Source organism: Hemiscyllium ocellatum, chromosome 9 (assembly GCF_020745735.1).
Source record: "Hemiscyllium ocellatum isolate sHemOce1 chromosome 9, sHemOce1.pat.X.cur, whole genome shotgun sequence".
Classification (NCBI taxonomy): domain Eukaryota; kingdom Metazoa; phylum Chordata; class Chondrichthyes; order Orectolobiformes; family Hemiscylliidae; genus Hemiscyllium; species Hemiscyllium ocellatum.
Window position 1 is genome coordinate 91,611,776 of NC_083409.1, and position 25,276 is coordinate 91,637,051.

Below are 25,276 nucleotides of genomic sequence, written 5' to 3' on the forward strand. Positions count from 1 at the left end.
TTAATCCAGTTGTAATGGTCTTGGTCAAAACTACATACTTTGATGCCATCACTCTCTATCACTAGAAAATCTGGTGTCTGATTTGTAAAATGGAAAATTATCACATTATTTCAATGTAAGATGTTCTCTTGTGACTAGAATTGAGGGCCAGAGTGTCAGGACAGTGTATAAATTGAGCTTCATCCTTCAGGTGCTAGAGCTGATATAAGATATTGTAACAATGTTCAAGATGGAGGTTGATCATGCTATGTTAACTGTCGTGGTATTTTCCTTTTATCTATGGCAGGGAAATGCATTCTCCTCCTTTGCCTGCTTCCAATGTCTGATGAAATCCCTCCAGAGACATGGTACGGCCATAAACCTTTCAAAGGAACAGTGGTGCCAGAAGGTTGTTGAGAACAATGCAAAGATCTACACAGACATAAGTTCAGATTCAGCAAGTTATGAGGATTTGTTGATTGTGCTCCAAAGATCTGGAGATTCAGGAAACTTTGTCACAATCCTGCACTTGCTTCAAGATGGTATGATCATGATCATCTCAACTGGGAGATCCGAATCTGGCATATTCAAAATCTAGACTATGTCAAGCAAGGTTGTGTCATTACTCCCATACTATTTATATTCTACTCAAAAGTATCTACTTATCTCAAAGATAAACTGCAAATATTAAATACTGTCTAGATGAAAACCTTTTTTAACATTTCATTTGCCTCTGTGTCAAAATGAAATGGACTACTATAGACATGTATGATTCACAGTTTGCAGAGAATTGCTGGGTTGTTGCCTATTCTACCCTAGAACTGCTGGCTTCTTTCAATCTTTTCAGTTCTGCATAGAAGAGATTCAACATGTCCTCGAATGTTGCCAAAACACGACTCATATCAATCCACATCTGGCCAGCAGGATATTCAACCCAACATATATGTTGTCAGCCAGACTCTGAAATATGTTGAGCACTTTCCATAGCTTGGAAGCCTGTCAAATGGCCACCATTGAAGATATAATCCAGAACTGGATTGCTACACTGGTTCAACCTTCTACAAACTATGGAAGTGAGTGTTTGAAAACAATGTCAACAATAGCAAGTCAACAAAAGCCCCAGTGGAAAGATTAAATGTTGTCACCACACTCCTCTACTGCCATGAGACCTGGACTGTGTATTAGCAACACATAACAACATAAAGGAAATGATGTCAGCAATACTCCTGCCACAACCTCCAATTTAATTGGATGGCAATGCAAAAGTCCTTCTTGAAGCCAGGTGTATTAGCATTCATTAAAATCCTGCGCACTCAACTTTGACGGACTGGGCATTGTGTCCAGTTAACCTAAAACACTTCTGTCAATCAATCCTGTTCTCTCAACTCTCAAATGGCCTATGTTTCAGGGTGGACAAGGAAAGCATTTCAAAGAAATTCTGATGCTCTCCTTGAACTGTAATGGTTGTCCCAATGACAAAATATATGGACTATTGATCTTTGAATTCCATTACCCAATTTATTGCCTGAGACCTCGTGGGCGGCACGGTGGCACAGTGGTTAGCACTGCTGCCTCACAGCACCTGAGACCCGGGTTCAATTCCCGACTCAGGTGACTGACTGTGTGGAGTTTGCACGTTCTCCCCGTGTCTGCGTGGGTTTCCTCCGGGTGCTCCGGTTTCCTCCCACAGTCCAAAGATGTGCGGGTCAGGTGAATTGGCCATGCTAAATTGCCCGTAGTGTTAGGTAAGGGATAAATGTAGGGGTATGGGTGGGTTTCGCTTCGGCGGGTCGGTGTGGACTTGTTGGGCCGAAGGGCCTGTTTCCACACTAAGTCTAATCTAATCTAGTCTAATCTAAAACCTTCATGGATTGAAATGGCTTTAAAACAAGGCTGACATATAAATGACCACAGGGATCAACTAATCCACCCAGGTTGGCTATATTTCATGAAACTGACATGGATTTGACCCAACAGCAATGAAACTGATCAGCAAGACCCTGTGGGAGGCCTGGAAAGGTCCTCAGCTCTTATTTGATTGACACTATTATGACAACCTTCACATATTGGAGATGATACATTGCCTGTAATCTCGAAGCTTGAAAAAAAAATGTAAACTTCACCAAATAGAATATACAACCAGCACATACCTCAAATAAAACCAAGAATTGTGGCGAATTCTGGACATCTGAAACAACAACAGAAATTGTTGGAGAAACTCAGCAGGTCTGGCAGCATCTATGGGGAGAAATCAGAGTTAACGTTTTGAGTCTGGTGACTCTTCAAGGTACTAAAGATACAGAACAGAACACAGACTAAGATGTTCTAAAGAAGGGTCACAGAACGCAAAATGTTAACTCTGATTTCTCTCCATAGATGCTGGCAGACCTGCTGAGTTTTACCAGCAATTTCTGTTTTTGTTTCAAAGTTCCTCTCTCTCTAAAACAATCTAGCCCAGACTCTAGGATAGGCTTATCAGAAAGTTCAGAATTTTAAGATAAATGCAAATTTTGCTTCTGCTGACTGCACTGAAGAAACCAGTGAATCCACCTCAGCCTCAGGTTCAAAGCTTCAAAGACAATCAATAAACCATTTCTTATATCTTCAACACTAACCCTTTTTTAAACTTTGTATATATACACACATGAGAAGTGTCTGCACTAAGGCCATATTCATGATGTCGCATCTTTACTATTTTCGTTGGGGTGAACAGATAAGAAAATTGCTCTTTCTTTTACTCAGGAAAATCTTGTAATTGGCTCCCAGATAAGGTTAAGTATAGATAATTCGAGAAAGGTGCAGCCTCACGTTTAAAAAAACTTAAACATTTGTTCTAACCTACAGAGACAGTTAATCTCATCGCACCTGGATGTAATATAACATCGATCTTAATGAATGGGAACAGCTTGCTAACAATCATTCAGAAGGGTTACAATTGTCTATCCAACTGTATCGTCCTTTGAATCCCAAACATTTTAATGGGAGCACAACAGTGACTGAGAAGAGATAAGGAAGCAAACCTTGCACTCTGAAACCAGCGTCGCACGACTCAGTTTCTCTCCTGACTCAGTACCCAAAAGTATGTGGGCCAAGAATCCCATCATAGGAAGACCCATATCTGAACCTTGTGTAGCTATCATCCTCAAATTTAAAGTTAACAACCTGATGCAAGTGTGTTTGAGATTGGTATTAGGTTGTGAAATGAAAGCAGGCTTGGACGGCCGAAGAGCATGTTCCTGTGCTGTTTGTTCTTTGTTCCCCATCTCAGCAAGTTAACTTGCTCAACCAGTATAAACTGACTGTCTGCCGACCTAGACTAATTCCAGCAGTAACTCCAAAAATTCATCAACTGATAATGAAATACATCAGATTCAATTACTAATCAAAGAAGGTATTTCCACAGTGGCCAATTTTTTTTTAAATTGAATCGAAAGCTAGTCAAAAGTGGGTCACAATGACCTTTTTGCACTACTGAAGCTACCATGCTGACATTCAATAGCTGAACTCCACAATACAAACACAAAAAATTTTTATAAATTCATTCCTGGATTGACTAATGTTCCAGTGATGCCAGAGAACTATACTCAAGTGAGGAAGTGTGGCAAACGCGCTCTCCATGGTAGAAACGATGTACTAACAAATCCTGTACACAATCTAATGCTGTTACACAATCTCCCCTCACCGCAACATCCACCTGCCCAAACCTGGCCATAATGCAGTTTGGGAAGTTGCAGTGATGGTAGCCATTTGACTGACAGCAAGGTTTAAAATACATTAGGGGAGGGGGCATTGGGCAAATACAGTCATAAGCTTGACCACTGACTTTTGCCATTGTCAGGATTTGTGCCATTGCTGAGGGTCAGGACATTTATCATGGTCTATGCCCTTGATTGTCTCCGTTTGTGGACTGTACAAGGGAATTGGGGAAGGAGGAGGCTGTTAGGGCAATGGGGGTACCAGTAAACTGCAAAAAGGTTGTAGGACAAAGAAGAAGATTCGTGGGATTTGAATGGAAGAGAGTTGCATCAGCTTGTGGGGGATGGGGGAGGGAGTGGAAGGGGGTGGAGAAGTTGGAAAAATGAGCAGAGGCAAGCCTGTAAGAAAGGTGACCCTGAGTAAGCAGCTTCAAGAAAGTTGCAGGGAGGAAGGATGTAAAGGAAATAAACAGATTTAAACCCAATCAATAAAAAAAACTCAATTAACTAGGAGCCAGAAAACCTTGCAATCAATTAGGTACCGAATGCCTTGCAGATGAAAGTGAAATCTCTAGTTTAAAGCTGCATAATATCAGGAGTTACTATATGGGGAAATAATGTAGCATTTACTATTGCAATGAATACCATGTCAATTGCTAAAATTGGAGAGATAGTAAAAAAGGTAGAAACTACAATATTCCAGCCCTTGTGTACATGGGGTTGAAATCCATTAAGGTATTTTTAGGGTGGTAGCATTTTGTGAGAAATGTAATTCAGATATTCTCAAAAAATATTTGTGCATTGTTGGATGATGGAGGGTGGTGAGTCTTCATTTCCCTCTGACTAAGTTCACAGCAGAAATGTGAGCAGCCTTTCCACCAGAGGCCAGTCCCTTGTCAGTGAACTTACAAGGGACTCACTCTGCCAGCACTGGATTTAGCCAGCAACAATTGTGAATTATTTTGGCAGTTTTGTGTGGGTAGACCTGAGATCTGATTTGGGTGAGATTGGTTGGGAGTGGTTCAGGGAAACATAGTAAATAAGAGCAGGTGGAGGCCAATCAGCCCTTCAAACATGCCCTGCCATTCAATATCATGGTTGATCATCCAACTTAGTACCTTGTTCCCACTATCTCCTCATACCTTTTGAACTCTACAGCCAAAAGAACTATATCTAATTCCCTTCTTGACTGTTTTCTGAATTCCACAGGCTCACCACAAACTCTCACACTCTCTGTACTCGATAGAGGTGCCCAACAGTAGGAAGAGAGATGTCTGAATTAAGAAACCCTTCTGCCTTTCAAAATTAATCCCATTGCATCAAGTCTGTCTCTAGCAAATTTGCCCCACTCACCTGTTTCCTAACGTTCTACAGACAATCCATGGTGTAGGGTGCATTGAATTATTGGCAGTGGCAACCACTCCCAGTGCTGCTGCTGCTGGTACTGAGATGCTAGTAATTACTTTGTTGGTCTCTGAGGTTGGCAGCTCTCAGAACATTTGTTCTGCTCCAGAATTTAATTCCGGCAGCAAATAGGTATGTACCTGATTGGGACTTAAATTCCATTGAGTCTCCCAGGAGTGGCCATTTGGGTGACACTAGTTTCCTAATGTTCTAACATTAACAGTGCTTTCTCTCTAGATGATGCCAGAACTATTCAGTTTTTGGTTTTCCAGTCATGGGATTGGTTCCTACCATGACCCCTGTTATCACCATTAAATTCCATCTCCTCTGATCTACAATATGCAATAGCGAATACAGAATAAAAGGCAATGGGTAAAGCAGAAGTTTGGCTTTTTCTGATAAGGATGGTGACAATTAGACAGTGATATTGTGAAAGATAAGTGTCTTACGTGTTCTTGAATCCATTAACTTGCTCTATCTCTCTCAGGTGTATTAGACTGTGGCAGAATGCTGAAAAAAGCCTCGAAAGAAAGCATGGATAAATCACATTCTGCTACAAGCTATTTAACATTATTTTAAATCAGAACTAACCCTTAAAATATTCATGTGCAACATCTTAGTGTCATGTGCAATGGATTTCTAAATCAAGCCTGCAGAATAACACAAAATTATGCACGGTGTAAAAGATGTTCACTGATTTGTTTCACACATGAATATGAAGGTGAGGAGCACAGGACTTTAAAATCAATCACATAATTAAGTGTCATACTTCAGGTGGAAGGTGAATCTCATAGTATTAAAGAACATTAAACAAAATACGCACCATGGCTGCAGGTCCAGCAAATGCCAAGCTAAGCAACATGAGGAAGGGGATGATTTCCTGAGTTGGTTCAATATACGGCATGCTGAGTGTCCTGTCATGGCAGTTAAAGCCTGAGCGAACTGGTTTGAAGACATCCGTGAGCTCCAGGAAGTAAAGGCTGACAATTGACGAGGCCAATATAGGTAACTGAGAAGAGAAAATGAGAAACGTGAGCTAGATCACAACTTATCTACACTCGCCACTAAAATAATCATTATTCCAGAAATTAATCTAAAGCTGATTAAATTATGTAAACTAAATTATTCACACAATCCATGTCACAAACAATATTTTAAGGTTTAGTTAATTTTTACTGTTATGGAAAGGATCAGGAAAAAAAGGAGAATATATATAAAATATATATATATATATACACACACACACACACTCATGCAAATACTTGCATTTTTATACTTTTAACTACATGCTACTACTTAAAGACTATTTGGAGAACTTATATGTTATATAGTAATTAAGCTACAGTATACTGAGGAATAGTAATGAGAATGGGAGTACAGTATTGATTACATGGTACATGTGAAATAAGTTGCATTAAAATACAATCAAGTGAATGTGATTATATGACTGTTATGAGAGAAACCTTTGGAATTGTTTTATTCATTCACAACATGTGAATGCACTGATAAGGCTAACATTTATTGCCAATCCATAATTCCCATTGAGGAAGTAGTGTGAGCCATTTTGTTGGAATTGGTGAAGCCCTTTATTGTAGGGGTTCAGGAGATTAGTTCAGCCATTTTAGTGGGTGGTTAAGAATCAGCCATATTTGGTGGGTCTAGAGTCATATTTATGCCCTGATGAAGGGCTTTTGCCTGAAATCAACTAGGAGAAAGTGAGGACTGCAGATGCTGAAGATCAGAGCTGAAAAATGTGTTGCTGGAAAAGCACAGCAGGTCAGGCAGCATCCAAGGAGCAGGAGAATCGACATTTCGGGCATAAGCCCTTCTTTTGCCTGAAATGTCAATTTTCCGTCTCCTCAGATGATGCCTGAACTGGTCTAACCTTTATGCATATTTATGTCAATCCAGACACTACAACTGCTTGTTTAAAAATATAATTAGGCAATGTTTTGGTTATTTTGAGTCTTTTCTGGACCTGCAATGGTTTATTGAAAGATTTAAATTCAAAAACTTTGATTTCTGTAGAAGATTTTCTGCCGATATAATTGATTCATTATCGAATTAATTTCAACTGAGCAGATAAGCTCATTCTAACCTGGTCATTTTAACTTCTCCCAGTAGAGAAAGAATGAATTCATGTTAATGATGTCTGAGATATAAGCAATAGCAAATCCTTTAAAAGGAAAAGTTGTGAAAGATATCGATCCCTTTTTTTTCACAGCAGAGAATATCAATCACTCATTGCAAAAATACTGATGTTTTATCTTAGCTTTCCAGTAATGCACCTATCAGACCTCCACCCACTTCAAAGCTCAAAGAACACACAGGCAACAAATATCCCAACATTAACAATCTGTTATTTTGGGGTTAATTAGTCAGCTTGTAATGATTCAAATGTTCAATAAACAAGTGATTCTCCTGCTAGCTGATACAAGATTAGAGTAATCGCCACTCTAAAACTTTGAGAGAACAAAAACAGTTATATTTTCTTTAACATGACTGGAAAGATGGTGTTTATGATAAATGTTCACAATAGGGACAGCATGGTATCTCATGGTGGCTCATAGTGGCTGCACATAGTGGTGGCACAGTGAATCAGAGGGGCGGCACAGTGGCTTAGGGCAGCATGGTGGCCGAGTGGTTAGCAGTGTTGCCTCACAGCACCAGGGACCCGGGTTTGATTCCACTTTTGGGCTCCTGTCTGTGTGGAGTTTGTATGTTCTCCCTGTGTGAGGGTGGATGTCCTCAAGTGCCGTGATTTCCTCCCAAAGTCCAAAGATGTGCAGGTTAGATGCATTGGCCATGCTAAATTGCCCCATAGTGTACAGAAATGTACAGGTGGATTAGCCATGGGAAATGCAGGGTTACAGGGACAGGGTTGAGGGGTGAATCTGGGTGGGATATTCTTCGGATGATCGGTGCAGATTCAATGGGTCGAATGGCCTGCTTCCAAACTGTAGGGATTCTGCGATGTATTCTATGATGAAGAAAGGGATGGGAAGCACCATGTGATTAATATACATTTTCCACCCGATCCCAACAGCTCTTATTGATTCAGTCAGGAAACTGAGTCAACTTTGTTCCTCATGTCATCAATGACCTTGCAGCTGTCATTAAAATTGATGTTGTTTATTTTGATGATCAAGCTATTGCCTACAGATGGTGAAAATAAAATTGGGGACAGCAGCCAGTAAAATGATGTATTAACTGAGAAAATCAAGTCAATAAATCTGTCCAGAACGATTGACAATGGTGCTGGCTACCCATGCTAAATCTAAAGATGAAAGCCATCTTCAATTACAGATTTGCAGTTCCTAAATTGGGGAATTGTATTTGGTTGCACAAATCCAAACAGGTGATTGATTTAGTTTGAAATATTAGAGTACTTCTAGTAGACAATAATGCTTTTGGTGACATAAGTGATATTTGTAACAAGCAAAGCTTATATCCAAAGAACCACAGAAAGTTTCCAACACAGAAGCAAGTCAATCAGTCTGTCAAGTCCCCAACAGCTCTCTCGCAATGCAACTCAGCTCGTGCTACTTCCCCCACTGTAATTTTTTTGGGAAAACCTCAAATGCTTAAACAATTCTTCTTTGAACTCCACAGCAGGATCTGCTTCCATCAGACATCATTCGTAAAAGCTTTTCCACCAGCATGGTTAAACAGACTGCTTTACAGTTGCTGCATTTATCCTTCAAACCTTTTTGAATAAGGAAGTGAGATTTGCAATTGGAGTCACAGAATCATGGAGTTGTACTGACTCTTCAGTCCAAATCATCTATGCCGACCAGACATCCTAAATTAATCTCGTCCCATTTGCCAGCACTTGGCCCATATCCCCCTTTACCCATCTAGATGCCTTTTAAATGCTGTAATTGTACCAGCCTCCACCACCTCCTCTGGCAGCTCATTCCATGCATGCACCACCCTCTGTGTGACAAAGTTGCCATTCCAGTCCCTTTTAAATCTTTCCCCTCCCAATTTAAGCCTATGTCCTCTAGTCTTGGACTCTTCGACACTGAGGGAAGGATTCTCCAATCCCCTGATATGATGCCCATATCAAAGGACATTTAGAAGGTTTTGTTCACCATTATTTCCCTCAGTGTGATCAAATTGACTAAATGTGCAGACATGTAGCTCTCTACTATAACCTCTAAAAAATATATTAACGTTTTACACTTGTACCCAGTACAGTTCAAAACAATGCATTTTGTGGATTTTCATGCGTGAAGGACAGGATCTTGGCAACCAAACCTCCACATCTTTTGTAATTGCTAGCAGATCACTGAAGGGATCACAAAATCACAAAATTGTTACAGTGCAGAAGAGGCCATTAGGCCTATTGTGCCTGCACCGGCTGTTCAAATGAGTTCTTCGAATGAGAGATCAACAGTTAAGAGGGTTCATCTCTGCCAGTGAAACTCTCTCCTGAAATACTGCGCTGAAGTCTTTGTCTTTGTGTAGTAATTTTCAACAAGCATTCTACATTCTGGTTGGTGAGTCATGCATTTGAGCTCAAGTCTCCAGGGAAAACCAATGTTGCACACCGTATGATGCATTGGTCAAGTAAGATCTGGTGCAATATGTTTCCGATGACACCAGCAGCAACTACGTTCGCCTCTCCAACACTGAAGCATAATACATAGGAGCAGAGAAATAGGAGGAGGAAATTGAACCCATCAAGCCTGCCATGCCACGCTAGATCATAACTAACCATCACTTCAACGCCAGTTTCTTGCACTCTCTCATATGCCTTAACATCATTAGTCTCCAGAAAAAGAAATTCTATCTGATGATCGGGGTATACTACCAGCCTGGTAATTGGCTTAGATATGTCTTTTTTGTGGACAATTTTCTACATTGACAGGCAGATGCCAGTATGATAGCTGTACTAAAATTGTTCAGGGACATGGCTTGTTCTGGAGCACAAGTCAAACACAGGGCCTGTATCCAATGCCTTCAGTTATTGCTTGATATCCTGAGGAATGAATTGAATTTGCTGAAGATTGACATCTGTGATCGCTGACACTTCTGGCTGAAGGAAACAGTGAATGCTTTCATTGTTACTTTTGGACTATTGTACTACACTCATTGAAGATGGGAAACTTTTTGGAGCCTCTTTCTCCATTTAGTTTTTAATTGTCCACCACCGTTCACCATTGTATGTGGCAGACTGCAGAGCCTACACCTGATCCATTGTTTCACTTGGCTATTTCGTGCTAATTTTATGGGTTGGCATGCACGCTATGCTGTGACATAGCTTCACCAAGTTGACACTTCATTATTAGGTATGCATGCTGCTCCTCTTGGCATGCTTCCAGCATTCTTCATTGAATCCAGCTTGATCTTCTACTGTGATGGTTTTGGAGTGGGAAATTGAAGACCCGTGAAGTTAGAAATTACAGATGATACAATTCTTGCTGCTGATGGCCTACACAGCCTCATGGACTTCCAGCTATAAGGTGCTATATCATTGAGATCTATCCATTTAGCATGGTAGTAGTGCCACACATGCTGGAGGGTATCCTCAATGTGAAAGCGGGACTTCATTTTAACATGGGCAACAGTCACACCTACCAATACTATATGAACAGAGAGACTGTTGAGGATGAGATCAAGGTGGTTTTTCTTCAACATGGAACATAGAAATATCGAATCTAGGAGGAGTAGGCAGTTTGGTGCTTCTGACCTGGTCTATATGATTATGGTTGATTATCTAATTCTGTCCTCTGTTACTACTTTCTCCCCATAACTATTAGGCCTAAGAGCTATATGTACAACTTGCTTGAAAGTTTTCAATATTTTGACCTTAACAGTTTCCTGTGGCAGAGAATTCCACAGGATCCACATTCTCTGTGTGAAGAAATTTCTCCTCATCTCTATCCTAAAAGGGCTACCCCTTATCCTTAGACTGGATTCTCCAGTCATTGTGAATTTTCTTCCTGCAACTACCCTGTAAAATACTATTAGATTTTTAAAAGGTGCCCATGAAGTCCCCTTTATTCTTCTAAATTCCATATAATGAATATAGTCCTAAGTGAACCAGTCTCTCCATATATGTCAGTCCCACCATCCCAAGTATCAGCTTTGTAAATGCTTTTTGCACTCTCTCAATAGCCAGAACATTCTTCCACAGATAAGGAGAATAAAATTGAATGCAATACTCCAGGTTTACCAGTGCCCTGTACAGTTGCAACATGACATCCCTACTATGTACTCAAACCTCTCTCTATGAAGGCTAATCATTTGCCTTCTTCAGCTCCTGCTGCACCTGCCAGCTTACTTTAAGTGACTGATGTATAAGGACACTGAGGTCGCATTGCACCCCTCCCTTTCCACACAGGCATCCCCATTCAGGTAATGATCTGCTTTCCTGTTTTTGATAACTGTGTGGATAACCTCACTTACCCATGTTATACTGTATCTGCCATGTATATCCCCATGTAGTTAACTTGTCAAAGTTGTGCAGATGCTTCTCTGCATCCTCCTCACATTGTACCCTCCCACTCAACTTTGTGTCATCTACCAATTTAGCGACAACACAGTTTCCACATTCAAATCATTAATATATATTGTGAATAGCTGGGGTCTAAGCACGAATCCCCATGGTACTCATTTGGTCACTGTCTGCCACATGGAAAAAGATCCCTTTATTTTATTTGTTTCCTGTCTGCCAACCTGTCCTCAATCCATTTCAGTACACGACCACAAATCCTATGCGCTTTAATTTTACATGTTAATCTCTTCTGTGTCAAAATCCTTTTGAAAATCCAAGTAAATCGCATCTACTAGTTTCCCGTTGTCTACTTTACCATTACATCTTCAAAATCTTACAGCAGGTTTGTCAAGCACAAAATCCATACTGAATCTGTCCAAACATTTCACTATCTGTTAAGGGCTCTATTATAACTTGCTTAATAATGGACACAAGCATTTCTTTTTCACTAGCAATACCCAGCTAATTGGTCTATAATTCACTGTCTGTTCTCCATCTCCCTTTTCAAATAATAGGGTTATATTAGCTGATTTTCGATCCATAGGAACATTCCAGATACTCTAGAATTGTGGAAGACAATCACTAACATATCTGCTATATCTAGGGCTAATTCCTTTAGTAATCTGGGAAGATGTTTATCAGACTCTGGGCATATATCTGTCTTTATCCCCAAAACCATTTTCCTACTGATTCAGTTCCTGCTTTCCATCAGACCCTGAGGAACCCTATATTTTTAGGATGTCACTTATGTCTTCCCTTGTGATTTTTTTATGCATTTAATTGGTTTCGTCATCTTTTTGTTCTCCATTATAAATTTCTTGTTTCTGACTGTAGGTGACCTATATATGTCTTTACTAATCTTGTTGGCTCCTTCACCACTGGCTGCAGGATTTATGTTTTTTGTAGCGGATTGCTATAAGTATTTATATACTGAGCACAGAATAATCAACAATAACAATGTTATAATATAATAGTGAGTGAAAGATTGCAATAGTAGGGTTGCACTGATACAATGACCTAAAATAGAAATAAAAGACAGGATTTTCTATCCTGCTTCATACATGTCTTTTGGCTGTGCTGCTAAAAACAACCAATCTCCTGGGTTAAGCTCATTTTAGCGGAGCCATGTGGGAGTCCCACATTTGATAAGGAGGTCATTTCAGAGTTAGCTGGAGGAAAAGGCTAAAGCAGACTATAGGCACTACCGATGCATCTTAAAAAGAAACATCTAGGTTTGGCCATAATGAACATTTCAAAATAAAACTCTACTAACTACCTGGATTTAATTTTGATACCCTTGGTTCCCTTAGTAACAGTGAGTGCCAGGAGGACACTGCTGTTCTGAGAATGCACCATTCCGTTGAGCTTAACACGAGAGGTCGCATGGTTACAAAACACATTCTTCTGCATTAAGACAGAAAATACTGGTAAAACTCAGTAATATGCCAGCATCTGTGAAGAGATTCTCCAGCATTTTCTCTTTATAGTTCAGATTTCCAGAATCCATAATATTTTACTTTTATGTCCGTCTGCATATTACTGCATAATAAATTGCTTTCTTTCTTGTAATATAGTGGGAAATTAATTTCATTAATGATGATGCTACTGTGACATTGAGACTGATCGAGACTCAGGACCAGAAGAAAAATACTTTATTATTATTATTAATCATGAATAATAATGGGGAACCAGGAAATGGCAGGGTCATTAAATTAATCCTTTGAAATAGCTTTCACAGTAGAAGACACACTAATTCTGTCTGGATTTATAATTGGCTGGCTGACAGAAGGCAGAGAGTGTTTGTAGATGGAAAGTATTCTGTCTGGAGGTCAATGTTGAGTGGTGTCCCGCAGGGCTCTGTTCTTGGGCTTCTGCTCTTTGTAGTTTTTACAAATGACTTGGATGAGGAGGTTGAGAGGTGGGTTAGTAAATTTGCAGATGACACAAAGGTTGGAGGTGCCGTTGATAATATCAAGGGTTCTTGCAGGCTGCAGCACATCATAGACAGGTTGCAGAGCTGGGCTGAGAAATGGCAGATGGAGTTCAAACTGGATAAATGCGAAGTGATTCGTTTTGCAAGGTTGAACTCGAATGCTGAATATAGGATTAAAGACAGGATTCTTGGCAGTGTGGAGGAACAGAGGTGTTGCCTTATGAAGAGAGCTTGACTAAGCTCGGACTTTTCTGTCTGGAGAGAAGGAGGAAGAGAGGTGACCTGATCGAGGATAACAAGGTAATGAGAGGCATGAATAGAGTCAACAGCCAGAGACTTTTCCCCAGGCACGATTGACTGGCATGAAGGGTTACAGTTTTAAGATATTAGGAGAAAGGTATTGAGGGGATGTCAGAGGTAGGTTCCTTATGCAGAGAGTTGTGAATGCATGGAATGCGTTGCCGGCAGTGGTGGTGGAAGCAGAGTCATTTAAGTGACTGCTGGAAATGCACATGGGCAGCAGTGAATTGAGGGGTACACAGGTTAGGATATTTTATTTTAAATTAGGATTAATTCTTGGCACAACACTGTGTGCCGTAGGGCCTGTTCTATGCTGTACGTTTCTATGTTCTATGTTCTATCTTCTATCTTCCAGCATGATCTGGACAGGATGGGTAAGTGGGCAAATCAATGGCAGAAGCAGGCTAATTAGAATAAATGTGAGGTTATTCACTTTGGAAGCAAAAACAAGGACAGATTACTACCTGAATGTTTGTTAATTGGGAGGTGGAAGTGTGCAACGGGACCTGGGTGTCCATGTGTATCAGTCGCTGAGGGTAGGTATGCAGGTGCAGCAAGCGGTGAAGGCAGCAAATAGTATGTTGGCCTTCATTTCAAGAGTAAAAAGTGAGGTCTGCAGATGCTGGAGATCAGAGCTGAAAATGTGTTGCTGGTTAAAGCGCAGCAGGTCAGGCAGCATCCAAGGAACAGGAAATTCGATGTTTCATTTCAAGAGCTTTCAAGTACAGGAGCAGGGATGTGTTGTTGCAGTTATACAGGGCCTTGGTGAGGCCACATCTTGAATAGTGTGTGCAGTTTTGGTCTCCTTTTCTGAGAAAGATGCTCTTGATCTTGAGGGAGTGTGGTGAAGGCTTACCAGGCTGATTCTGGGGATAGCAGGACTGATGTATGAGGAGAGATTGACTAGGTTAGGATCATTTTCACCGGAGTTCAGATGAATGAGAGGAGATCCCATAAAGACATATAAAATTCTAACAGGACTAGATAGGCTAGATGCAGAGGGGATGCACCCAATTGTGGGTGTGTCCAGAACCAGAGGTCATAGTCTGAGTATTAGGATAGAGACATTTCTTCACTCAGAGTGGTGGGTCTGTGGAATTCATTACCACAAAACATTGAATGCGTTCAAGAGGTAGCTAGATATAGCACTTGGGGCAAATAGTTGGACAATCAGCCACGATCGAGATAAATAGCAGAGCAGGCTTAAAGGGCTGAATGGCCTCCTCCTGCTCCTATCTTCTATGTTTCTATGTTTTCATACCACAGCTGGACTACTGTAAACAGTTTTGAGCCCCTTATATAAGAGAAGATATACCGGTATTGGAGGCAATCCAGAGAAGGTTCACGAGATTGATCTCAGGTTTGGGGCAATTTTCTTTAGCAAATAGAGGTTGTGTAGGTTGGGTCGGTACTCATTGAAATTTAGAAGAATGAAAGGCAACCATATTAAAACATATAAAACTCATACAGGATGTGACAAAATTGATGCAGAAAGTTTGTTATCCCTGGTGCCAGAGTCTAGGACCAAATAGCATAATCTCAAAGTAGAATTCATCCATTTTAGATAGAGTTGAGGGGGATTTTTTTCTCAGAGAGTAGTGAACATATGGCCTTCTTTACTACAGTGAGATGCCAACACTGAGTCATTAAGTATATTAAGATAGACAGATTTTTAATCAGTAAAGGAATCAAGGATGATGGGGAAAATGCAGAAGAGTGGAGTTGAGTATAATTAGATCAGCCATCCTCTCACTGAATGGCAGAACAGACTAGATGAGCTGAATGGTCTACTTTTACTCCTACGTCTTATGGTTTTATTGTCCTGAGAGTTCAGGATATATACTATAGCGTAAACAAAGAGTTTACAATTAGTGTTGCTGAACAAAGAGACCTTGGATTGCAGGTTCATAGCTCCTTGAAAGTGGAGTCGCAGGTAGACAGGATAGTGAAGAAGGTGTTTGGTATGCTTTCCTTTATTGGTCAGAGTATTGAGTACAGCAGTTGGGAGGTCACGTTGCGGCTGTACAGAACATTGGTTAGGCCACTTTTGGAATACTGCATGCAATTCTAGTCTCCTTCCTATTGGAGAGGTGTTGTGAAATTTGAAAGGGTTCAGAAAAGATTTACAAGGATGTTGCCAGGGTTGGAGGATTTGAGCTATAGGGAGAGGCTGAACAGGCTGGGGCTGTTTTCCCTGGAACATCGAAGGCTATGGGGTGACCTTATAGAGGTTAACAAAATTATGAGGGACATTGAAAGGATAAATGGACAAAGTCTTTTCCCTGGGATCAGGGAGTCCAGAACTAGAGGGCATAGTTTTAGAGTGAGAGGGAAAGATATAAAAGAGACCTAAGGGGCAACTTTTTCACACAGAGGGTGGTACGTATATGGAATGAGCTGTCAGAGGAAGTGGTGGAGGCTGGTACAATTGTAATATTTAAAAGGCATTTGGATGGGTATATGAATAGGAAGGGTTTGGAAGGATATGGGCCAGGTGCTGTCAGGTGGGATTAGATTGGGTTGGAATATCTGGTTGGCATGAATGGGTTGAACCGAAGGGTCTGTTTCCATGCTGTACATTTCTATGACTCGAAGGGAGAAGTATTGATAGTTAAGGACAAGCTAACCATGGAAGGAACTCAGAGCAGAATCAATCTATCAAGACACTGCAGTTTTTAAAAGAGTACCACGTAGACACCCAATGCCCAGGAGAAACCAGAGTTTGCAGAATTCATGAAGGGACAGCAACAAAGTTCTGAATCTATGGCAGAAGCTCAATTCAGACATAACTGCAGCAGCCCAAAGCATGATTATAGCAGAGTTCTCTCACAGCATTCAAATTCAATAATAGCTTTTAACAAACCTTGTTTGTTTGTGTTACACAAACCAACAGAGTAAAAGTTGGCAACCACAAGTTGGTGGTAACAGAAGATAAGAACATCGATGTGAAAACACTAAATAAAAATGCCAAAATTAAACTTACATTCTGACTCCCTGATGAAGTAAATTCTCAGGCTAAGCTGTTTACTTGAGATTAATTCTCACAATGTGGAACATTGCCTGAACATTGCATTCTGCTTTAGTTTTGTATCACACTGTGTAGAACATTTACCACTGAGATGTAATGCCTAACTCTTGCTTAAAATACTTTGAAAATTGTTTTTGAGTTTCTTCTTCAGTTTTTTTTTGTGGCATCTCATCTCTGTAATAACTAAAAGACATAATAATTACCTTAATTTGTAATGATGTTTACAGTAAATGCTTATTCCCTTAGCAGTGACACTAACAATGGATGGTTTAATTAAATGTTCACAACAGGAATCATATATGTACATGAAGAAATGCAATTGTAAAAAACTATCTAGGTTTTTTTCATTTTGTCCAGACTTGACCACTGACCACAACTGATCAGAAACTTACAAATGTTAAATTTTTACATCTTGTTTTTCCCTTTGAATTTGTATTCTTGCAAAACATCCTGAAAAGTGCATTTTTTAAACAATATATGTGTCTTTTTTTCAGCAATACTCAAACTTTGAAATGCTGGCTACACTGCAGGAATTCTGACCCATTATTTCCTGTAGTAATGGAAGGATATAAATGCAAATGGAATAACTAGCAATATGCAATCCTTTGCCCCTACATTGTGCACATCCATTCTGTCAGCAATAGGAATTATTTGTTTAGAACTTACAATCACTTCCACCTAGAAGGTCAAGAGTGAAAGATGCACGAGAACATGACCAGCTGCAAGTTCCCCTCCAAGCCACTCATCATCCTGATTTTCAAATCTAACACCATTCCTTCAATGAAATTGGGTGAAAATCCTAGAATTCCCTCCCTAATACATTGTGGGTTGACCTGCAGCACATGGACTGCAGCAGTTCAAGAAGATAGATCACTACTATCTTCTCAAGTACAAGTGGGGATGGCCAATAAATAGTGACAGCCATATCCCATGAGTAAATAAAAAAGAAGTTCCTTTCCAGTAATATAATGACTGCCTTCTTCAGTCATAAAAATATGCAATCACTTACATTTAGAGTCAGAGAGTCATAAAGTAATACAGCATGGAAACAGGCCCTTCAGCCCAAACTGGTCCATGTTGACCATGGTGTACTCAACTAGATCCAACTGTCCAAGTTTGGTCCATATCCCTCTAAACCTTTCACATCCATGTACCTATCCAAATGTTTTTTAAATGTTGCTATTGTACCTGTCTCAACTACTTTCTCTGGCATCCCAGTTCACATACGCACGACTCTGTGTGAAGAAGTTGCCCCTTGGGTCCTTCTTAAATCCTTCCCCTCTCACCTTAAGCCTATGCCCTCTAGTTTTCAATTTCCCCATCCCTGGGGAAAAAAAAAGATGTCTTCATCCTATCTATGCCCCTCATGATTTTATCCACCTCAATAACGTCATCCCTCATTCTCCTACATACCAAGGAATAAAGTGCTATTCTGGCCAAACTCTCTCTATAACTTAGGCCCACTAGACCTGGCAAGATCCTCATAACTCTTCTTTGCACTCTTTTCAGCTTAACTATGTCTTTCCTATAATAGAGTGAGTAAAACCGAAGGCTGATTTGGAGACGCTGGTGTTGGACTGAGCTGTACAAAGTTAAAAAGTAAAAATTTTGGACTATAACCTGGTGTTGTGATTTTTAACTCAAAACTGAAGACAATTCTCCAAGTGCGGCCTCACCAATGACTTATACAGCTCTAACATAATGTCCCAACTCTTATACTCAATGCGTTGACCAAGGAAGGCAAGCATGCTGAATGCCTTATTCACCACCCTGTCTATCTGTGATACTGTTTTGAAAGAACCTTGTACTTGTACTCGTAGGTCCCTCTGTTCCACAACACTCCTCAGAACCTTACCATTTACTGTGTAAGTCTTACCTTGGTTTGACTTTCCAAAGTGAAATAACTTACACTTATCCATATTGAATTGCATTTGCCAATCCTCAGCCCACTTCCCCATCTGAACAAAATCCCTCTGGAATTTTAGATAACCTTCCGTGTGATTAACAATACCTCCTAATTTTATTTCATCTGCAAACTTACTAATTATACCTTATACATTCACATCTAGATCATTTATGTAAATAAAAAAAAAATCCCAACCCCCATTCCTCTGGCACATCACAAGTCACAGGCTTCCAGTCCGAGAAATAACCTTAAACCATTATCGAGTAAAAAATGAGGTCTGTAGATGCTGGAGATCACAGCTGAAAATGTGTTGCTGGTCAAAGCACAGCAGGCCAGGCAGCATCTCAGGAATAGAGAATTCGACGTTTCGAGCATAAGGCTGATGAAGGGCTTATGCTCGAAACGTCGAATTCTCTATTCCTGAGATGCTGCCTGGCCTGCTGTGCTTTGACCAGCAACACATTTTCAGCTTAAACCATTATCCTCTACTTCCTACCATCAAGTCAATTTTGAATGCAATTAGCGAGCTCCTTGCATGAATTCAGGAAAGCTCAAAGTATTTTACAGGCAATCACTTGGTTTTGAAGACTAGTCACCTTTGCAATGTAGCAGCTAAGTTATGTACACCAAGGTTCCATAACAACAATGACATGAAGACAAGATAATCCGTTTTATTCGTACCATTGATTGAGGGATAAAATTTGAGCAGGATTCAGGGGAAAACTCCATGGATGTTCTTTTCCATCTACCTAAGATGGCAGGTGAGACTTAGTCTATTATCTCACCTGTAAGACAATAAACTAAGCAGTGCGTTCACTGAGTGCCAATCTACATTTTGAGGCTAGACCTCTGGGGTGGAATGTGAACTCATAACTTTCTAACTCAGAGTTGACAAAACTGCGACTGAGTCAAGGAAGTAGGGTGTAGTTCAGAGAAACATACAAAAGACACAGTGTAATCTTCGAGATTTTGTTACCTATTAATTGCCAATCCTGATCAAAGTTAAGGAAATAAAGGGATTCTGAGAAATACAATGTGCACATTAATTGAAGCATTCAAACTTGTGTGTCAATTCAGTGGAGTATCATTCTCTTTAAACATCAGTAAATCAAGCATAATTTGCCATTTGATTATTTTAAGAAGGAAACAAGTGAATCGCCCATTGTTCAAAACTCCTTTTGGAGATAATGGCCAAATACTGATGGTGGAGAGGAGACAGCTGTCAGGCTGCATATAAAGTTGGTCTTTTTTAAAAATTCATTCATAGGACAAGGACATTGCTGGCTAGGCATACATTTATTGCTCGTCCCTAATTGCCAAGACAGCAGTTCAGAGTCACCCACATTGATGTGGGTCTGTAGTCACATGTAGGTCAAACCAGGTAAGAGTCCTTTTTTTCCCTAAAGGACATTAGTGATTCAGATAGATTTTTCCAACAATTGGCAATGGATTTATGGTCACCTTAATTCCAGATATGTCTTGAATTTAAATTCCACCATCTGCCACAGTGGTTTTTGAATACAGGTCCCCAGAACATTGCCTGGGTCTCTAGATTAACAGTTCAGTGATAATACCACCAGGCTGCTACCTCTCCATTTACACTGCCGCACCACTTTAGACAATTTACAGTAACAACAGACCAAGCACTGAGGAGGACTAGAGGTGTATAATGCAGTTATTAAGCAACAGAATATTTCTGTGCCAAAACCAATTTTGAGCAATAAATTTATCTATTGAATGATGCAATACTTGTAAAAATTACAGTGAAATTTAGACACGAAATAATGTTCTATCTAACTAATGTTATTTACCAGTAAACCCAAGACTTTTCTAGCAGTGAATCTGCAATTGGTTCAGCATCATAAGTAACCAGCCAAGAATAAAATGGTAGAAAGGTTCAAGTAAAAACTGTCCTTTTTTGTTAAAAATTTACCATACTAGCATTTTAAAGGATCCGCTAGTGGTGCAAATTTAGCACAAGGTCACTACCTCATCTTCAGAAAGATCAATATTGTGGCAGTCAGAGATTTCATCCAAGCCCAAGTGGGAAGCTCACATATGCGCCTCATGCAGCCAATATACCCTGATAAGAGCCCACCAGACTAGTTCCAATTTGTGCTCAAGTGAAGAAGTGGTTACTTCCAGTCATTATAGCAATTATAGAGATCTTTAGCTTCTCTAAGGGAAATCTGTTGGAATGAGGAAAGGGAGGGGCTTTAGGAAACGTGGCATGACAGTCACATGAATTTTGAACCTCAAACACTTTCAAATGTAATATATTTGCTTCTATAGGTTTTGTATACATATTGCATGTTGTTTTGAAGACCTGTGTTTTTTAAACTGATGTTCATACCCAACTCCTTAAAGGGGTGCTACTGCAAACCCTTCACAATTACCCAATTTTCTGTCTCCAGACTAATGACCTGCCAAATGGTGAATGCTGGCATGAGCAGGTTATGACCATATTATTGATAAGAACCTGGGACAAAAATTCCTCCAGTTTCCTGTTGACCATTCTGAGCAACTCCCATGCAGCTATTCTCAAATGCATATCATAAAAAGATCCCTAATGTGATTAGTTCCATCACAAAAAGACTCAGTTATAAACGAGACCACAGTTGCCAAAGGCAGGGAACGCACTGAATTTGAAAGATCCTTTAGTGTATGAACTCATTGTGACACAAAACTTCTGATGACTAGATATGACAGCTAAGATAATTTGGAAATATCATACCTTATGATTTAATTTCATATTAGCTATATAAATGTTGCGTACACAGAAATTAATATCACTATGTTCAATTATTTTTAAATACTTGTGTCAGAAATACTGGGGGAATATTTTACTTATAACTGCCGTTATAAATTAATGAATGTTCTATATACAACTGAAAAGCTACTTTACACATGTCCCTGATGTCTGCTTTGAACTGGGTCATGATCTACTGTCAAGGACAGTCAAAATCATGATTTTCTATAATTGTCCCCTGTGATTCAGTAACTAGAAACAGAGTGCAATTACTTGCAATCCACTTATTATAACTCATTGTTTCAATTGTTTTTCTTGCATATATTAATGAAAGAATGGCTGTTCTACAAAATGTCTTGATTTAAATTACTACAGCTTTCTCCTGGATCATGCAAATCTGCAGATTAATAATCTGATTGCTTTTATGAAATGCTGCTCTCGCATGTAATGTCGGATAGCTCTGGTTGTTTGATATCTTTTAGGAAGATTGCCATAATGTGAATTTCAATTTGGATTTCACTTATTTTAAAATGTTTTTGCATCTTCCATTATTTTATAATGCAATTGACATGCTGCAAGATTAATGAGCTGAGTGCTGGGAAGGAGTGGCACTGTTGTCACTTGCTGTGAAATCCAATGTTGAGTTTAGTCTGTGTTGGAACCTCAGATAATTGACAGCATATCCAAAAGAAATTGAACTTTTTTGAACGGACCCTTATTATTCTTCCCTTCTATGATGTAACTGCATGTCACTGAATTGATGTCTGCATATTCAATGGTGAACACATCTCCCTTTTTCTGTTATTTCTTAAATCAAGATTATAATTGGGCCCCTTTCCTTCTTATCTCAGTTTACTGACTAAACTTCAAAACATGGAGAAGATGTGAGGTGAATATTAACTCTATCTAAATCTGGAAATTAAAGATGTGATGTAATTGGACTATTTTAAATTTGAGGATGTAAATTTCATATCGTCAGAGCATTTTGAGCACATCCATTAAATATTGCAATTAAACGCATAAAACATATGAAAATTTATATCATTTGTTTAAAATATGCATTCTTTTAATATATTTATAAAGTAAACATTTAACATTAATTGATAAAATAAAACAAAGAACTGTGAATGCTGGAGTTCTGAAGCAAAAGCAAAAATTGCTGGTGGAATTCAGCAGGTCTGGCAGCACCTATGAGAAGAAAGTAGAGTTAATGTTTTGAGTCTGGTGACCTTTGAATCAGTTATCACTAGATTAAAAATGTTAACTCTGCTTTCTCTCCACAGATGTTGCCAGACCTGCTGAGTTTTTGTAACTTTGTTAAATTTAATACTTTTCTGCCAGTACTAAACTTCTCCTTACAGAATATCAGTGCATTGTACAGCATTATTCTTAAATTTAGCTTGATGAGTTATCCATGTTAGAGAGCAAAATGCTTTTTAAATATGAATAAAGATACACATAACTAGATGTTAATCTGGTTTGATAGAGTGAAAAAGGAGACTTGTATGAATATACAATATTAATAAAAATATCTTGCCTGACCACAGCATCTCTAAAGCATTGTATAACTAATGAAATATAGTTACTCCTGCAATGTGGGAAATGCAGCAGTCAATTTGTACTGAATCATCGCCCAAAAGAAACAAGTCTTACAAGGATCAGACAATCTGTTTCTTATAGCAATGCTGACTGAGGGATAAATATTGGCAGGATATTAGGGCTAACTCTCAGGTCTTTTCTCATAATATCATGCCATATTTTACACCCAACTAAGAGGGCACAAAGAGCTTCAATTTAACTTCTCATCCAAAATATAATCTCTTAAGAGTGCAGCATTCCTTCAATATTGCTCCAGTTTCAGGCTAGATTCTTGTTCTCAGGTCATGCAATGGGACCTATTCTTCTCCTACAGATTCAAGAGTGTAACCAACTAAGATAAAGCTGATATTCAAGCATGGTGGGAGGAGACTCGTATAGGTCTGATGGTCCAAATAACCATTTCTAAACTCTAATTCCTATATAATTCTCTACATTAAATTATTCACTCATTTAAATCAATATAACTGTGCTGTGTCCATTCATCACCTGTTTTCCAGTGTTTGTCAGTACTATTGTGCAAGCTAGGGCTCTTGTAGAGCAATGGTCGCATCTTGCCCCTAGACTAAGAGACCTGGGTTCAATTCCCCTTGCTCCAAAAGGTGTGTAATGGCATCTCTGAACAGATTGATTAGAAAATAGGTTAGTCCTCAAAACTCAATGGGTGAGCTGCACTGCTGTCCTTTAACACAATAATTCAGACTCAGAAACACAGATCAATCACAACAATGGACAATTGTCATATTTGAAGAGTGGGAGGAAACAGTTAGTAAAAGAAAACATAAAAGACTTGTTTAAGATGTTAGCATAGATGTTTTCTTTAACAAGTGGGAGGCAATGACTTGTATAGAGCAGAATGGAAGACTGGTGCAATTAATAAGAAATGAGCTGAAAACTGCTAACCATTACAAACATTTAGGGTCATGAAAACAACAAGTTCATATTGATTTGTATAAAGTTTCTCTTTGGGAATTTGAGATAAGGATCTATGGTGCGTAATGTTGACTTACAAATTGAATATGAAAAGTTGTGAGCCTTCCTGACATCTATGTTTAGTTTTTATACTCTTCTTAAAATTTGGCCTTTAACTAAGAAGCCAGAGATTTTCTTGTGTCAGGAAGTAATATGTGCCCAAATATGTCTGTGGACAAAATTTAATGCTCATGTTGTTAGTAATTTTGGAAATGGGGACCATTTAATTCAGCAGAGGGTGTGTGTTGGGAACCCTGCTGCTTTTCCATCTCTGACCCCATCAATCCTAGGAAGTGAAGGCTCATGAACAATCTTCCCAGCCCGATATCAACTGAGACTCTTAAGTAGGCAATTACTGTTCAGTCAATGGACATTGGTATCAAAGTGACAGTAGATAGGGTTATGACCATATAGAGAACCCAAAGACACCCTTGGGGGGGGGGGGGGGGGTACAAAGTTTGGGAGAAGATTTGCTGAGCTGGGAATTTGTGTTGCAGACGTTTCACAGGAGGCTCCCAAGCACTGAGGATGTCACCTAGACAGGGGACGAAACGTCTGCAACACAAATTCCCAGCTCGGCAAACATAACCATCCCTTGGGGGGTGGTGGAGGGGGTGCATCACTGCTTGATGGAAGGAGCTAATATAGGAAATGAGGTGGGGGATGGAGGGGGTGTTATGACATGCCATGAGTCACATCCTATTCCTCATCACTATGGCACTTTACACAACGCCATGAAAAAAACTTCACATTCCTGACTTCATAGATTCTGGTGGCCCTTTGAAAGTTTAGTAACTACAGGACACAGGCATTTAAAGCAGTACATTTTATGGCTTTCTACTGCTCTATCTTTACACAGACACAATGTAACAAACAACTGTCTTTTGTACAACATGTTTCTGTCAAAATTAACCAAATTTAATATGAATAAAAGGCATCAAGTTCAAGAGCTGAATTTAACTTCCATGTGTTAATTCTTTGTAATATTCTTAACAGCATGCAATTCTAAGTATTTTCGTTTAAATGATTTTGCACTATGTTTTCAAATTCTTTTGAAAACTGGCAAGAACAGTACAATTTGTTTAAAAATTAAAATCAGAATGTCAACATAATGTGCTCTCCAGAATGTTTTCTCAACTTTTTTTTTAAAGTACTAAATTTCATTTGTGAAATAGTGCACTTAGATTATTGCAAGATTATATTTAATTTTGC

The 25,276-nt window shown here is 39.3% G+C and overlaps 1 protein-coding gene across 2 annotated transcripts in view; it reads right to left on the reverse strand.

The window, feature by feature from the left end:
* The window catches only part of LOC132818822 (phospholipid phosphatase-related protein type 4-like), an 86,268-nt gene that overhangs the window by 49,252 nt on the left and 11,740 nt on the right, over positions 1-25,276 (reverse strand). For both annotated transcript variants that reach the window (XM_060829939.1, XM_060829938.1), the window contains exon 2: positions 5,902-6,087. In XM_060829939.1, the coding sequence (XP_060685922.1) occupies positions 5,902-6,087 (186 nt within the window). The remainder of the gene's footprint in view (positions 1-5,901; positions 6,088-25,276) is intronic.